At 40.7% G+C, this 18,800-nt stretch overlaps 1 protein-coding gene across 1 annotated transcript in view; it reads right to left on the bottom strand.

Moving 5' to 3' along the window:
* The window catches only part of LOC134678434 (protein crumbs), a 104,358-nt gene that overhangs the window by 29,288 nt on the left and 56,270 nt on the right, over positions 1 to 18,800 (bottom strand). Inside the window, exons 5-15 of the mRNA XM_063537010.1 lie at positions 15,853 to 15,952; positions 14,213 to 14,364; positions 13,938 to 14,057; positions 11,062 to 11,190; positions 7,210 to 7,355; positions 6,664 to 6,841; positions 5,940 to 6,011; positions 5,370 to 5,498; positions 4,920 to 5,026; positions 4,416 to 4,604; positions 1,447 to 1,948 (exon numbers count right to left, since the gene is read on the bottom strand). Of these exons, the coding sequence (XP_063393080.1) occupies positions 1,447 to 1,948; positions 4,416 to 4,604; positions 4,920 to 5,026; positions 5,370 to 5,498; positions 5,940 to 6,011; positions 6,664 to 6,841; positions 7,210 to 7,355; positions 11,062 to 11,190; positions 13,938 to 14,057; positions 14,213 to 14,364; positions 15,853 to 15,952 (1,824 nt within the window). The remainder of the gene's footprint in view (positions 1 to 1,446; positions 1,949 to 4,415; positions 4,605 to 4,919; positions 5,027 to 5,369; positions 5,499 to 5,939; positions 6,012 to 6,663; positions 6,842 to 7,209; positions 7,356 to 11,061; positions 11,191 to 13,937; positions 14,058 to 14,212; positions 14,365 to 15,852; positions 15,953 to 18,800) is intronic.

Raw genomic sequence — 18,800 nt, 5'->3', positions numbered from 1 at the left:
CTATTATTTTATAATAAATATATTTATTTTTTAAATTAAATGTATAGTTACCTTTAAAATAAAATAAAAATAATACCACAACCTTAAAACTGACCATTTCAATAATTTAACACAACATATAAAGCACAAAATTTTATCACTCAATTGTTATAATGTATATTACAACCTCAGAATTAGTCACATTTTAAACAGCTGGTTTGCACAAGTGTACGTCGTACTAGTACTATACGCGCGAGTAAATTGAAAAGAAAACAATAGCCACGGTGTGTCACGAGCGGAGCGGTACGCGCGAATCGATTAAATATCGATTATGAATCAGCTGACTGGATCGGTTGCTGGCAACCGGTTTGGTCGCATCACTAGTGACGCACCTGATATGGTCACGGCGGGTAAACGCATACAAAAGGGCAAAGATTAAAGGAACCATTTTGATGATTTTTGTAAGATAATTTAATTAATGTTAATATCCAGAAATGAAAATTACGACTACGTTTATTTGAAAAGGCGTATTTCGCGCGGTCGTCCACTTTCCTCTTACTCGTAAGATAGTAATAAGAAACCGCGTGAGTTGGCGTCATGTATAAAATGATCAATAGCACCTTCGCAAATTGTATTGTTTACATTTCTAATTTACCCCACTTTACAGATCACGAGTTCATATAAATGCATATGTAAATAGTTATGCTGGTATTGCTAGTTGCACACAAGGTCATGCCAATTTTTATAATCAACCATCATTGCCTTTCTATGGATGTCCAATTTGCTTATTTCAGTTTCTATCAGTACTGTTGTTGCACGGGTGAGGGGTGCACGCTGATTGGTCCTCTGGTGTGATGCAGCACTCACCATTGGTGCCGGCGCCGCACTGAAACACGAAGCCGCCGCCGTCCAATGGCACGCAAGTACCGTTGTTGCACGGGTGAGGGGTGCACGCTGATTGGTCCCCTGGTGTGATGCAGCACTCACTATTGGTGCCGGCGCCGCACTGACACACGAAACCGCCGCCGTGCAATGGCACGCAGGTACCGTTGTTGCACGGGTGAGGGGTGCACGCTGATTGGTCCCCTGGTGTGATGCAGCACTCACCATTGGTGCCAGCGCCGCACTGACACACGAAACCGCCGCCGTCCAATGGCATGCAGGTACCGTTGCTGCACGGGTGAGGGGTGCACGCTGATTGGTCCCCTGGTGTGATGCAGCACTCACCATTGGTGCCGGCGCCGCACTGACACACGAAACCGCCGCCGTCCAATGGCACGCAGGTACCGTTGTTGCACGGGTGAGGGGTGCAGGCTGATTGGTCCTCTGGTGTGATGCAGCACTCACCATTGGTGCCAGCGCCGCACTGACACACCAAACCGCCTCCGTCCAATGGCACGCAGGTACCGTTGTTGCACGGGTGAGGGGTGCACGCTGATTGGTCCCCTGGTGTGATGCAGCACTCACCATTGGTGCCGGCGCCGCACTGACACACGAAGCCGCCGCCGTCCAATGGCACGCAGGTACCGTTGTTGCACGGGTGAGGGGTGCACGCTGATTGGTCCCCTGGTGTGATGCAGCACTCACCATTGGTGCCGGCGCCGCACTGACACACGAAGCCGCCGCCGTCCAATGGCACGCAGGTACCCTTGTTGCACGGGTGAGGGGTGCACGCTGATTGGTCCCCTGGTGTGATGCAGCACTCACCATTGGTGCCGGCGCCGCACTGACACACGAAGCCGCCGCCGTCCAATGGCACGCAGGTACCGTTGTTGCACGGGTGAGGGGTGCACGCTGATTGGTCCCCTGGTGTGATGCAGCACTCACCATTGGTGCCGGCGCCGCACTGACACACGAAGCCGCCGCCGTCCAATGGCACGCAGGTACCGTTGTTGCACGGGTGAGGGGTGCACGCTGATTCATCCACTGGTGTGATACATCGCCATGTGCCGTTTTGTTCTACGCATTCCTATGAAAAAATAATACAATGAGATTATGAAAGAATAACCCTAAGAGGGCAGGCCTTTACCCAGCAGTGGGACAGCAAAGTTGGCTAATTTAAGAAAAATAGTCATTGGTATAGGCCAAGAATAACATTCCTTTGAAAAGACAAGGGCCAAGAAAGCCAATAGGCTTCCGCTGTAACAGTAATAAACGATGCCTTGAAGACTGTTGGCATTTAAAGGGTCGGAGGATGATACTTCAAAATAGCACTATCAAGTCTCAACCTCGGCACAGAGAGAAACAGACAATCATGCATGACTATTAGGAGTTGATGAAATCTAAATTGTACAAAGCTATTGAATGAAAGCGAAGGAATAAATATTGGGCGGTGGGCAATGATATTATAACTATAGATAGGTTATACGTGCTCCAAAAATGAAGCACTTAACTTGTGACTATTGTATTAAATGCTCTTTAGTCAGGCTTAGACAAGCGAGAGACGTGTACGTGGTAACGAGGTCCCGTACACGCAAGAGATATTAATTAACTGGTGACCGAAGAGCTGGCGGCTACCTCGCACAACGTATCAGTATTGCGATACAGCGGGGAAATGCCGCCAGCATCCTTGGTACAATGCCTCAGGGGCCTATTTTAGATATAAGCTAGTTATTAATTTCGTTTAGTTGTACCACTGTATATATATTGTATGTAAATAAATGATTTATACCATTCGTAGGTAATCAAATAAATATCGAAGTATTTTTTAATGCTCCTTATGTATGAGTATAACTTATCGATAGTTATATCAGTGGCATGGGTAAATCGTCGGACGATTGTCAAACAAAACGATATCCAATTTTAACAGATGTTAACTCGCAAGATGCCCGAGAAGTACCCTCACAAGATGGGGGCATTAAAAGCGACATATAAAATGGCTCAAGAGTTATAGCGAATTGATCTATTTATTGGATGCGCTGAGTTAAACAAAAAGCTACAGCCTAAATTATACATCAAAAATAATATTAACAACATTACAGTTATAGCTGCACATACATTAGCCTACCAATAAGTCATACCTGTATAAAGACTCCCTGTCGTGGGAACAAAACAGACTTGCTTCAGTATTGAGAACATTTTTCTTAAAAATTAAGTAATCGTAAATAAATTATTAGCTTGCACGTATAGGTGAACCAGGATCTATTGAGGGTGCGCCATGTTACGGAAATTTGTTGGTACTAATTTCTAGCAATGGCAACAATTTTAATAATAGACAACATCTACCCTCTATGATAGTTGTCAATATTGACAATGTAAACATTGCTTTGTCTAGTTTCGTGTGAATTATTATTAGACTGCAATAATCATGCCGAAAGTTTTAGATTTTACAGAGAAAAAAGTTGTAAATAGTGTATATAGTTATTAATTGGAAAAAAAAACGTGCGGGAGAGGAATTTCTTCCATTAGAAAACATAACGAAATTAGCATCTGAATTGACGGGTAAGTTTCAAACTTATGGACAAATGTCACTATAGTCAGGTCGTCACGATTTGGTTGATGTCTTGTAATAATTTGATTTGTGTATTAGGTGTATCGCATGCATCGGTATCACGGATTGCTTTTGTTCGAAACGCACTGCCATCATATAATGACAAAGAAAAAAAAAGTGACTACCACGAGTTCTTGAATAAAGATCATTTTAAAAAGTGGGTCACAGAAAAACTTATTCCCAATCTCGACAAAAATTCCTGTGTTGTCATGGACAACGCAAGATATCTTTCTTTTCAGGTCAATAAAGCACCTAACACTCAATGGAAGAAGGGAACAATTGTCAAATGGCTCGATGACAATAATATTAGTGACCCGCGAAAAGCAACTATAGCCACTTTGCTAATTATCGTGAGGAAAAATAAGCCCGATTCGCACTAATTAAAGTTGTCGGAATAAAACAAAAATCATATGCCAATATCCATTGTCCCCACTATACAAATTGTTGCTATATAAAATTCAAAACGAGCGCCCTCTTGACAATACTCCCAAAGTTCTGGTTTACCATAATTATGATTTATTTACAAATTGTTTTTAGCGAATCCTTTAACTAAACTTATTTTATTTATTTTATTTTATTTAACCAACTTTACATTGACAGTTAAACCAAACATGCAAGTTATGGGTTACAAATATATGTACTTAAAACTAATTATAATAGACTTATCACTAAATTTACCTAATTAATATTAATAGTAAACTATATTATGCTGCTGCACCAAAATTGCTATCATACATATTTACGATACCTGCTTATATACGTAATCGCTTTAAACTCTCTCCAACCCTTTACATAACTCCTTTACATGGCGATCCTGCCAATCTCCCTCTCCAAGGTCGTGCTCAGACACGTGCACGGAGGGGAGCACGTATCGAACAGTACCCTACTGGGTACTGGGCTGTGCTACTGCACAGCGCCATCTACTGTTAAATTGGGTAACTAATACCTGTTGGTGCGGACAGCCCGCCGGCCTGCAGTCGGCCAGCTCGCACGCCGCGCCCTCGTACCCCGCGCGGCACGTGCACGCCCCCTCCTCGCAGACGCCTCCGTTCTGGCACGGCGGCGCGCACGTGTCGGGCACGTCGCAGCGCACGCCCGACCAGCCCTGCACGCACGAGCAGCGGAAGCCCATCGGCTGGACATGAAAACAAAGTGTCATGTTTACAAAACACAAGGGCTACATAGACTTGAAAATTATCAGGAGTCAAGCGCTCAAAAGCATGACACACAATTCGTAATACACAAAACAAACTTAATCTAACGTTTAAAACGCTCAGTGCCATAGAAATTTCTGTGTTCTGGTTGCCAGCCACCCCAAAATATTCGAGTCCAGTAGATCGCTATGGATATTTAGTAAGTTTACCGGCAGGCCAGGTAGGCAGCCGTCGGCCCCCGTGGCGCTGAGAGTGTTAAATAAACGAACATGCTAACTGAGATGTAAGGTTCTCACCGTGTCCTGGCACGCGTCTGCGTGGGCGCAGGGTTGGGCCGAGCACCGCTCCGGGGCCGCCTTCAGGTCCGAGAGGGCCTTCGCAGCGGCCAGCTCGCAATAGGCCCCTGCGTCGGCACGGCACACGAACAATAACATAAACATTACAAACGAGTACGAATGTATAGACAAATACACAGTTAAGCGAGTACACACAAGATGAGGCGAGGAATTTGCCGCGCGAAGCAGCCTGGTTTTAAAGACAAGAGGCATTGTAGCTACTCTCGTAGGTTCAATGCCATGTGTAAAGTTTGCCTCGGATCGAGAACTAAGACCTATCTGCCTCGCAAGGCAGTTCTTCTTTGTTAGGCAGCATAATGATGATATATTATTCGGTCGTTACTGTAGCTGAATTTCAGCCACTGAATCCGAGGGCCGAGGAAATAAAAAAATTTTTTTTTGTTTACATACCTTTGTATCCAGGGGCGCACGTGCAGTTGAAATGGTCGGTGCCTAGGCTGCAGGTAGCGCCGTTTTGGCACACCCCTGACTCGCAGGCGAGTTCCAGAGTTGTGCAGTTCGGTGACAACCCTGGGGCGCCTGGACAAAGTACTTGATTTAGGTATTTATTTTTTAACACACTTAAAATATAGGTAGTCTTCTCACTTTGTAAAAAAAGCCTCACCAGCGTGTATTATCTTCACTTCGGTTATAGCCTTATCATGTTAATGGAATAGGTCCCTTTCGGGTTCCACCTGAGGAAGTTGTTCACTAAGGGCCAGTTGCACCAACCACATTTGACAGACTGATCAACGTCAGCCGGCGCGGCACTATGAAACTTTCCATACATACAAATTTAGCGAACTCTTTAACGATACGAACAGTTAAGTGCAACCGACCCTAAGCCTTGTGAGTCCCGGTGTACTTGTTCAAGTACAAACTCAATTTGAGTTTTGAACTCTTTATAATAAAAGAAAGTTTCAAATTCAACAGCGCATCATTGGCCTGGGTCTTACGAGGATATTACAAACTCCAACTTACCGTAGAATCCTAAATCGCAAACGCACATCACTTGTTTCTGTATCATTACACCGGTTACCATCGTTGGCACACCTGTGAAACAATAAAGTACTATAACTAAAAGTATCAAAACCATCACCGGTGTTCACATTGAATGCGGCGCGCGCCGTATTTACATCACAGTAGTAGAGCCCGACTAAGCTAACACTGCATGACATTTGCAATGACGAAGTGTGGCAATGTCATCATTAAGGTTCATTTTCTATGAGAATATGACGTTATAGTGACTCTCCCTCACTTTGTTCTGTTCAAAGTTATTGCAAACTTAATTTGGACGAACTCTAACTGCGTTACGCTATGATAACACTATGGTTGGTGAACGAGAGTAGTATAATATCGGGGTTAGGGACATGGGGAGTACTTGTGGGTCGTAACTGTTCCTCGGGTCTCGTGCGAGAACTAGGTATTTATGAATACAAAATAAAAAGCCGTCTTACCAACCTTCTTAATTATGTCACACATATGAATATTGTTATGCATAAAATAATTACCAACATTCAGTCGTGTTTAGTAAGTCACCATCAGAAATAAGGGAGCGAATCAAACACTTACATATATTTAACAAGATTTAGAGCGAGCTGAGCGAGTGCTCTAAAGAAAGAAGAGCTCTTGAAAAAGTTTTCTATGCCCATGGTTTTAGGTGTCATATGACAGTCCGGGTACCCGGGTACCCGGGTGTACGCACCGGTCTCCTTGCAGTGCGAGCGCGGCGGACACGTGACGTCACAGCTGGCCGGTAGCGGGGTGGCGCAGAGCGGCGGCGCCCAGCCGCGGCGGCACTTGCAGTGGAAGTCCACAGGGCCGTCTTCGATGCATTCGCCGCCGGCGCCGCAAGGGTTGGACGTGCAGGGCGAAGGAGACATCTGGGGGGTTGAATTTTGATATTAAATGTTGTTGTTGGTGTTAAATCACAACTGAATTGATAACCAAAATTATAATTTCAAAGCGGTACCGTACTAAATAAAGCCTGACCAATAATAAATGACGGATTTTCACGTTAACTATAATTTTTCATACTATACTGAACTGTCACCCTAGACATGAGGATAACAGCGCCCACTCGACAATTATCATATACTACTGCACCCGATCACTACACCCGTGTGACGTACCCTGTGGCAGCGCTAGCCCGTGTACCCCGGCTGGCAGACGCACACGAACCCGCCGTACGTGTCGTAACACAGCCCGTTGTGGCCGCACATGTCTGGATCACTACACCCGTGTGACGTACCCTGTGGCAGCGCTCGCCCGTGTACCCCGGCTGGCAGACGCACACGAACCCGCCGTACGTGTCGTAACACAACCCGTTGTGGCCGCAAATATCCCGCTCCTCAAGACACTCGTTGACGTTGGACTCGCAACGTGGACCCGTGTAACCTGCAACAGAAATTATGTTTGAAATAGAAATATCACGGATAATTTGAGTCGTCTCCCGACGCAAATTTCGGGCGGCGCACAATATTTATTGTTTTCTTCTAGTTTCCTGGCTGGCAGTGAAATGAAATTATTTATTTGTATAAAAATGGGTATACATAAATGATCTTATTCTATAGACAGTGTCTCCATTTTCGGCCTATTACAGACATACAAACTGAATAACCTTGCAACTATATTACAACTATATTTACAGGACTTATATCTATATTTACATTATTGCGTCGTTCCGAGTGCAAAGTGTTCCGAGTTGGCGTAATACATTTTTTCTATACACCATCTAAATAGTTTTGATTTAAATTCCGGTAAGTCCAATTCCTTCAGCTCTTTAGGGAGATAGTTATAAATTTTTGTGCACATAAATACTATATTTTTATTAACAAGGGCAGAGGTTGTTCCCGGATAATGTAGGTCTAAACCATGTCTAGTATTATATCTTGAGGTTGAAGCAAAGCTACAGAATGAGCTTATGTTATTTTTAACAAATAGACTCGCTTCATAAATGTAGAGCGAATGTAGTGTTAATATGTTCAATTTTTTGGTCGACACGAGTCAGTTTGTTGAGCCCCGTAAATTGCGCGCAGGCATTTTTTTTGAAGTAGAAATACTTTTGAAACGTTTGTACTGTTACCCCATAGTATTATGCCATATCTAAGATTAGACATTACGTAACCATGAAAAGCCAGAAGGGCGGTTTTTTGGGATGTGATGTATCTGAGTCGCTTAAGTGCAAAAACAAATCGGCTCAACTTATCAATAAGATTTTCAGTGTGCTGTTTCCAATCATTATGACAATCCACAGTAATTCCTAAGAAACGAATAGAGGAGACTTGTTCTATCTGTTGATTACAGTTTTCATTGCACAGTAGCTGGACGCATTTAGGTTTACCTTGGGGCGCATAAAACTCTATAAATTTTGTTTTTGTAACATTAATTTTAAGGTTGTTGTTTTCCAACCATGTAATTATATTGTTGAATGCTAGATTTGCTTCAGACTCATAGGACATAGGGTCATCGCCTCTTACAACCAGAGAACAGTCATCAGCAAACAGTACAATTTTATGCTTTGTAACATCAGGCAAATCATTAATATAAACTAGGAAAAGAAGAGGTCCTAAGATGCTTCCCTGTGGTACTCCATATCTAACATTACTGAAATTCGATCTATATGTCACTACTGTTTTTGTTTTATGGCAGAAGTTAGTTATTTCAGTGCACTGCAGTCGGTTTAGCAAATAAGATTTGTACCATTTGTGTGCATTACCTCTTATTCCTAAACTGTATAACTTAGACAGTAGTATATCATGTGATACCCTGTCAAAAGCTTTTGACATGTCCATAAAAACTGTCATCACTGGAATATTTTTATCTCTACAGGCCATGATGATTGTATGAAGTAATATGTATATGACGGGGAGCAGATAAATTAATGATAATCCAGGAACGGCACAGCTAAAACCTATGGCTAAAACTATACAATTCATAAAATATAAAATATAGGAATGCAGCGAGGTTGATTGCGACACTTTTCCAATTCAAATCGACAGCGACAGGCCATTCTGACCTTTCACACGTCCTCGTGGGAAGAGTACTATGCAAGTCTAAGGAACAACAAGTCCACTCGGCTATCCTGACCACAATCATAAGTGCAAACAGACTTTACATACGTTTGCTCGATCATGTTCAATCGAATTTTATTTATGAATATAAGAATTTCAAAGCCGAAACAAGTTCAAGTGCAAGTTCGCAATAACCTTATTTGCTTAGGGCTTTGTTATCAGCAAAAATGGAACAGGTTGTTCGACTAGTAGTATTCTGTCTGCATCATTGGCTAAACCACCAATGAAAACCCACAACATGTTGCGTAACCCGCAATCTACATCATTGGCTAAACCACCAATGAAAAACCACAACATATTGCGTAACCCGCAATCTGCATCATTGGCTAAACCACCAATGAAAAACCACAACATATTGCGTAACCCGCAATCTGCATCACTGGCTAAACCACCAATGAAAATCCACAACATATTGCGTAACCCGTAATCTGCATCATTGGCTAAACCACCAATGAAAAACCACAACATATTGCGTAACACGCAATCTGCATCATTGGCTAAACCACCAATGAAAAACCGCGACATATTGCGTAACCCGCAATCTGCATCATTGGCTAGACCACCAATGAAAAACCTCAACATATTGCGTAACCCGCAATCTGCATCATTGGCTAAACCACCAATGAAAAACCACAACATATTGCGTAATCCGCAATCTGCATCATTGGCTTAACCTCCAATGAAAAACCACAACATATTGCGTAACCCGCAATCTGCATCATTGGCTAAACCACCAATGAAAAACCCCAACATATTGCGTAACCCGCAATTTGCATCATTGGCTAAACCACTAATGAAAAACCACAACATATTGCGTAACCCGCAATCTGCATCATTGGCTAAACCACCAATGAAAAACCACAACATATTGCGTAACCCGCAATCTGCATCACTGGCTAAACCACTAATGAAAATCCACAACATATTGCGTAACCCGTAATCTGCATCATTGGCTAAACCACCAATGAAAAACCACAACATATTGCGTAGCCCGCAATCTGCATCATTGGCTAAACCACCAATGAAATCACAGATGTACTACTAGTAGGTATCATTCGCGTGAGAATATTAAACATTTTATCAACCTAATAATTAATGATTTATTAATGATTCGAAGTCATCATTGCGAACTTGCTCCAGACTGCATTATCAATTATCATCGTCTAGATTAGTTGAAAGTAAAGGTTTTGGCACTTTCGTATTTTCCCTAACCAATCGTGAGCATACTTGTAGGTACCTACTGTAGGTAGGTGAGCATGAATTGTTTCGATGTGTATCTATCACCTTTCACCACCATTCAGGTGATCAAAATTGAAATGAAGTTAAAATTGCTCAGTCGGTCCTTATTCTACATCCTCGATCCTTAAAATCAAATCGGTTTCGCAGCGTCTATTACATCACCTCACCATTCCACTCACCGTTCGTTATTTATTATAACCATTAACGGAAAGAAAACAATCATACAAAACACTTATGCTGGCCTACTGTCATGAAAATATTTTTCATAAATAAATAACTAACATAAATAAATAAACTTGGGCTTTGTCTGATTTTAAAAACAAGATCGTTATGCTTAATCATCGAAACACCACTTCAACTTCAAAGCACGGAGGCAGGTGTTTCATCGTTACTTATATACCACATGCAACTTATGCTATGTCTTATGAAAGTAAAAAGCGTGAAGCGTGTTTCACCCGCGTGCGCGCGTGTTGCGCCAATAGACGTTAAATTTCTAATTTTAATCAAATCAAACTTACTACAAGCTTGACAAACGCTTAGAGGATATAACCAATTGTTAATTACTCCGAGGACAAACGTATTACTTTCTTTATCGATCTGTCCTCAGAATCAGCCAGGAACCAATCCATTAAAGAAGCTGTTCTGGTCTAAAAGTCACTGTATCGCAGTCAAACACACTCAACTTGACATTCCTTCAAACGCAGCTGTCATACATAATTAATTATAGACGGTCTGCGACATATATAATGTATAGCAATATAATATATGTATATAAATATAAGTATACGTACCGGTACCGGAGCAGTCGCAGGTAAAGTTGTTGACCGCGTCGACGCACCGGCCTCCGTTGAGGCAGGCCACGCTGGCGCCCGAGGAGGCGCACTCGTCCACATCCGTTTCACAGTTTCGGCCGGTGTATCCTGTAATATACATAACACTTTAATCTCTCGCGTTTTGTACACATATTTAATTACACAAACGGGTCTACCGCGATATAATTTCATTGTTTTTACCTTTAATTCCGACGTTTCAGCTGAGTTGCACCAGCGATTAAATCGCAATTATATCTCGGTAGACCCGTTTGTGTAATTAAATATGTGTTACATATTAGAAGTATAAAGAAAACATAAAATTAACAAACAACAAACATTGTACAGTTACACGCACGTTTTTCTAACGTCATACTAAAGGCTGAACCAAGTCTATCATTTAAAATAATGTATAAAATGCGCTGCTGCCCAAATGTATAAAAGAAAACACGAAAAGCAAGTTTTTCGTTACGAGTATATTCAGTGAACGCATATATTTAGTATGGAAACCGCCTTTAGGAACATTACCGTTCAAATTCTCGGGCCAAATTAGCACACATACAAAATTACGCCTACATTTAAATAAGACGACGCGTTTACAGAGCCTGTAATCAAAGCTGGTAAACAAAATAATAGTCATCTTTATTACACTAATGGTACATAGCTAAGTGTAGATGAAATGCATATAATGTCAATAACTACCAATCAGCGACATTAATCCGCTAATAACCTTCTTGCTGTACGTACTGGCCGCTGAGAGTTTTGGGCTTGCTACACGGTCGCCGACAAGCCCCCAGACCGCGTGGCCTTGGCCGGTCCCGGACCGTGTAGACAGTTGTTACCAACAAAATTTGACCAAAACTGACCAAGGACAGACCAAGGTCAGACGGTTAGAAGGCTTGTCGGCGACCGTGTAGCAAGCCTTTTTGCGGTTCACATTTGATTAGAATATGACTTGGACAGGGATAGGTTTATGCCATACATTGAAGAACCAGTCAAATAATTCACGTATTATAATTTAATGCAGATTAAAAGATAACTAGTTAAAATGTTGTTATGAAATGACAGACTAACTCAACATAAGTAAATATAGATGGTCAAGCAAATCTTGTCAGTAGAAAAAGGCGCGAAATTCAAATTTTGTATGAGACGCTATCCCTTCGCGCCTACATTTTTCAAATTTGCCGCCTTTTTCTACTGACAAGATCTGCTTGACCAAGTATATATCATTGTTGTATAAATGTATTCCGCCATAATAAGTATTTTGTATATTTTATTATAAATTTGTTTGGCAGTGCGAAGTCACGTTCAGGTATAGTCTGTCCGTTTTTCTAAGATCAAGTACGCCATTGTAAATGTATGGTAAACTTGATCTTAGAATTCGGACTGGCTATACAGCCTGCAAAATTTACATGGGTACACGAATCGGGTCAAAAATATTTGAATAGGCGGAGTCACAATAAATCCCCACTTTCAGTTCTAATGGAAATATTTTATATGTATATAGCCGGTCAAGCAAGTTTGTCAGTAGAAAAAGGTGCAAAATTAAAATTTTGTATGGGACCACACCCATTCGCGCGCTTACATTTTCTAAATTTGCCGCTCTTTTATACTGACGGAAATGGCTTGAGAGAGAACTTACATATATGTGACGGTAGAGGGTGGATTCGAATGATCAACATTTTCAGATAATGTGTGTATTTGTTAAATTAATTCAGTGGAAGTGTATCTACATATAGGAGACCGGGTATGATTATCCCACTAGTTATATCTCATGAATAGAACATATTCTAGATATCTTTCCAGGCATCCACTTAATTTCATGTCTCTATAATTGGACAGCTTTTTTCCATAGTTCTCTGCGAATAGCATCTTGTGGGAATCTGAATGGAAAGTAATGCAAAATGATAATATCAAATATGATTATGAATTTGAAAGAATGAGGTAGTTTTTTTACAGCTCCGTCTCATGAAATAAAAAAGGAAAATACAAATCTGTAAGAAATAATTCATTACCTACTACATTTATAATTATATAGAAAATACCTAAACCAAGTACAAGTTAATAAAATAGTCTACTTCATTTGGCATAACACCATCCCTATTATCCTCGCAATTTAAAAAGTCGTATGTTGTTATGAAAGTCGTATGCAGTTGTTACGTTTTAGCTTAGCACGGTAGTATTGAAAACAAATCGTCATGTTTATTCCAAATTTTACTGAAGTTATCTGTTTACTACAAGTGAAAAGTGATTCCACTATCCTTGGTATGAACTAAAATAACTTCTGCACCACTTCAAGACACATGAAGACATTTTTAATTACAAAAAAACGTTGTTTTTATAAATCAATTTGGCCATCCGTCACTGACTGTCATCTCGGACGAACTGAAGTTGCGAATCGAATAGTTTGTAAGCACCGCCTACAATCGAATAGTTTACGTTGGGTCATAACTGAGCGGACAGAATACTTCCATGTATATCAGTTCGCTGAGTATATTAGGCATTAGAAATAAGTTTAATATTACATTATTAAACTCAAATATCTTTACAAAAATGTTACAAAACACTTGCGTATTTTCAATTTTACATTAAGATGAACCCCGTAAGCACCAAACCAATTATTGCGCTTTAGAAATTTGAAACTTGTTTTGCTTTTAAAACACGCAAATTTCATCAACTACATAATTAAATACCTACTATAGGTATGACCTTGGGCTTACCTTGGACCTTCAGAGGACAAGAGTTCAAAGCTTGAATTTAATTTGTACTTGTACAAGGTGCACGCCTACGCGGGAACTTAAGAGGGTAATAATCAATCATAATACAATGTTTATGATACGAAGCAAGTTTCCAATTACCAGGGGGGCAGGAGCAGACGTAGGTGTCGGCGGTGGGAGGCACGCTGCAGCTGCCGTTGTTGCGGCACGGCCCGGCCACGCACAGCGGGTCCTCGGACACCTCCAGCTCGCAATGCTCTCCTGGTCACAGGAGAAGGCATATTAGCACACAATCATCTACGTCTCACATGGAGAGTCTGAGGTGGCAATCTAACCCTTACAATTGACACAGACACTAACTAGGCAAGGGCCGGAGGCGCTAGGGTCCCACAGGGGGCACACAGGGCTCCACTCACCGTGGTACCGCGGGTCGCAGACGCACTGGTAGTCGCCGCGCGCGTCCTCGACACACCGGCCCGCGTGCTGGCAGGGGCCCGAGGCGCACGGGTCCCCCGTGTCCACCTCGCAGTTCTTGCCGGTGTACCGCGCTGAGCAGATGCACTCGTAGCTGTGGAGAGCAAGGAGAATAGAACAAAGCGAGGAAGTGTCATTATAAACGTCGTATTATTATAGAAATTTGACATTAATCATGACATTGCTCGCTTTGTAGTTACAAATGCCGTGCAGAGTTAGTTTGATCCGACTTTAAGTATACAAAAGCGGAATTTTCTCACGTCATTCAACATATTTTTGTCTGTCTATGTCAATAGTGTACCTACATATTGTTAGGTAGGATATTATAACAACGCAAACAGCACTCGAAAAATAATGAGTAAAATCAAAAATAACTATCAACAGTTAGGTATACAAAACAATCGCTAGTAGGCAGTAATGTAATCGAGTCGAAGATTTGGGGCGTATTCACACTGTCCGATCCGTGTCTGATTCGATATCGGATGTCGGATACGACTACAAAGAAATTAAAACTATAAACGCTCTTTTACACTTACTGACAAAGCGTTAGCGAAGGTCTCCGTATCGGGAAAAATGTTTTCTTTTGTCCGGATGTTCTTCTCTGCAGGTCGCATTCAACAGTTTCTCGTGAAATTTTGTGAGCAGGTTCAGTAGTTAGATATCATTTTTTTGTCATTTCATGTTATGGAAAATGGTCGAAATTTGCATATTTGAGTTTGCATTATTCAACGTATATGAAACGTATCAGTTTACATCATGAAACGTAATTATGAAACTGATATGTTTGTAGTCGATGTTTTAGTAAATAATTTACAGAAAAGGATATCACAACATTTCGCAACGCTTAAATAATCATAGCATATTTTAATAACAGGTACTGCAGTACCTATATCGTACGTTCAAATGAATCTTTAATTCGCAAAGCATATTGCATTACCCGCAACTTTTCAGACATTAATTAAGACAACTTTTTAAAATATTTAATAGAGAATAGAAAACAAGCGTAAAAAATTACTTGGATAACACGTAACATAGAGGGCGTTCCGACCAATCATATTCGAAAATAACGAAATAAACTTTAACCTGGTTGACCTTAGCCTCTAGGGCCTCTAGGCGCCCCCCACACATTCAAAACTTACCAAGAATAAAAAGCAATTATGATTTATCAAAATTAAAATTTGAATGGAATGAAATACCATTTTATAGGCATCTGGGCGGCCAAAGTTTAGATAAGAGAAATAAAAAAGATAAAAGGTATTTATTCGTGACAATCACAAAACATGTACGAACATGTACATACCATAAAAGCAGAGAAACAGAACTGAGATCACTAAGCATGCATCACGAAATGGACCCAACTCACCATAATGCTAGCTTTGAAACCAGCGCTGGTTTTCACTAGGGTCCATTCGGTGGTACAAAAATAAATATAGACTTAGAAAAAAATAATCATACAAAGACAAATGGAGAAAAACAAACAAAATAATTGTGTAGAATAAATTTAGTTTTCCATGAATGCGAGCACATATATCTGTCAACGCTTGCTCGCTGCAGCTAGCGCTAGTTTATAAGTATATCTTACTTGTCAAGCCTGGATATGCAGGTCCCGTGCCGCATGCAGGGCTCGTTGTAGCAGCGATCCCGCGGGAGGTGCTGTTGCACGTCTTCTTGTCGCACGGTGCCTGCCACACAATCAACTACATGTTCATAAAGGGTACTTTGAGCGTACACGCTGGACCCCTATTCGACAAGCGACTTTTGACGTATCGTGTTGATCTCCCGTTGATGTGGGAAAAATCATAAGTTCTCGAATAGGTACAATGTCAAAATTTGACATTAACAATCCACAGTTAGGGTGACAAGCAAACCAAACCGAACCACCCTTAGTTTAGAGTTGAGTTTTGGTTGTACCAAATGATATTATCCACCGTTGATGGAATCAACACTCAGTATCTTCGAGCAACACGGAAGGGAGGCGGCATTCGCACTATTTCCCCTCTGCCGAGGTACAAGATTAGCACGTCAATTTAATCTAGCGCGGGCAGCGAACTGTTATACATGGAAGTATTCTGTCCGCTCAGTTATGACCCAACGTAAACTATTCGATTGTAGGCGGTGCTTACAAACTATTCGATTCGCAACTTCAGTTCGTCCGAGATGACAGTCAGTGACGGATGGCTAAATTGATTTATAAAAACAACGTTTTTTTGTAATTAAAAATGTCTTCATGTGTCGTGAAGTGGTGCAGAAGTTATTTTAGTTCGTACCAAGGATAGTGAAATCACTTTTCACTTGTAGTAAACAGATAACTTCAGTAAAATTTGGAATAAACATGACGATTTGTTTTCAATACTACCGTGCTAAGCTAAAACGTAACAACTGCATACGACTTTCATAACAACATACGACTTTTTAAATTGCGAGGATAATAGGGATGGTGTTATGCCAAATGAAGTAGACTATTTTATTAACTTGTACTTGGTTTAGGTATTTTCTATATAATTATGAATGTAGTAATGAATTCTTTCTTACAGATTTGTATTTTCCTTTTTTATTTCATGAGATGGAGCTGTAAAAAAACTACCTAATTATTACAAATTAATAATCAAATTTGATATTATCATTTTACATTACTTTCCATTCAGATTCCCACAAGATGCTATTCGCAGAGAACTATGGAAAAAAGCTGTCCAATTAGAGAGACATGAAATTAATTGGATGCCTGGAAAGATATCTAGAATATGTTCTATTCATGAGATATAACTCGTGAGATAATCATATACCCGGTCTCCTATATGTAGATACACTTCCACTGAATTAATTTAACAAATACAGACATTATCTGAAAATGTTGATCATTCGAATCCACCCTCTACCGTCACATATATGTAGGTTCTCTCTCAAGCTATTTCCGTCAGTAGAAAAGAGCAGCAAATTTAGAAAATGTAAGCGGGCGAACGGGTGTGGTCCCATACAAAATCTTAATTTTGCACCTTTTTTTTACTGACAAACTTGCTTAACCGGCTATATACATATAAAATAATTCCATTGGAACTGAAAGTGGGGATTTATTGTGACTCCGCCTATTCAAATATTTTTGACCCGATTCGTGTATAGCCAGTCCGAATTCTAAGATCAAGTTTACCATACATTTACAATGGCGTACTTGATCTTAGAAAAACGGACAGACTATACCTGAACGTGACTTCGCACTGCCATACAAATTGATAATAAAATATACAAAATACTTATTATAGCGGAATACATTTATACAACAATGATATATTTACTTATAGAGTTAGTCTGTCATTTCATAACAACATTTTAACTAGTTATCTTTTAATCTGCATTAAATTATTATACGTGAATTATTTGACTGGTTCTTCAATGTATGGCATAAACCTATCCCTGTCCAAGTCATATTCTAATCAAATATGAACCGCAAACTCTCAGCGGCCAGTACGTACAGCAAGAAGGTTATTAGCGGATTAATGTCGCTGATTGGTAGTTATTGACATTATATGCATTTCATCTACACTTAGCTATGTACCATTAGTGTAATAAAGATGACTATTATTTTGTTTACCAGCTTTGATTACAGGCTCTGTAAACTCGTCGTCTTATTTAAATGTAGGCGTAATTTTGTATGTGTGCTAATTTGACCCGATAATTTGAACGGTAATGTTCCTAAAGGCGGTTTCCATACTAAATATATGCGTTCACTGAGCGCGGGTAATAAAACTAGTTGCACTTGGATTTTTCACTAGACCGAGTCCAGACGCGCGCGTGAACACTGCTGCACAAAAATGCCTGTTTGCTCGGTTTTTTGTTATAAAAAGAGATCGGGGACATCAAATTTACAAAAAGAAAGTGTTACATTTCACATGTAATTTTTTTTTACATATCATACGTTAAATTACATATAAATACAATTATTATATTTTAGTCTCAAGTAATTGTTGGATTTATCGATTTTGCTCGCTCAGTACAAATTGCGGATCGGTCGAACGACAAATCCGACTTCTCATCTCTCAGAATACAATGACATACTTCAACGAAAATGTGTTAGTGTGCGTGTTGTGACACTAGTCACTCGTCCGTACACAAAAAGAGATCGAGGTTTGCAAGATTTGTTTTTGACGTGCGTCATTTTCTATGTATTTGTGTCGTCATTACAGATTGGATTTTGTATGTAAGTGTGTGAGAAGTGCGTCTGTGTGCACCTTTCCCCCCGCGAAAAATGGCAGAAAGATTTGTACGGTGAGGTATCGCTTGGGCCCCTCCCTTCCGACGTGTCGGAAGCCGGTGTTGCTCGAAGCTCAGTATGCAATAAAATCAACGTTTGATTTGACGTGGATGCGAAATCTGACAGTTCTACGTGTCGAATTTGGCCCCTGATCGCTGACGCCGACATACGTACACAGAATATATAAAGTTGAAATGAAACAAGATCGAGATACCAGGATGGTCAACGCCCACTCTAACGCCTCGACAATATAGGCCTATTCAGATCTTTATGAGAACTTCGGC

Source organism: Cydia fagiglandana, chromosome Z (genome assembly GCF_963556715.1).
Source record: "Cydia fagiglandana chromosome Z, ilCydFagi1.1, whole genome shotgun sequence".
Lineage (NCBI taxonomy): Eukaryota > Metazoa > Arthropoda > Insecta > Lepidoptera > Tortricidae > Cydia > Cydia fagiglandana.
This window is presented reverse-complemented; position numbering and strand designations above follow the sequence as displayed.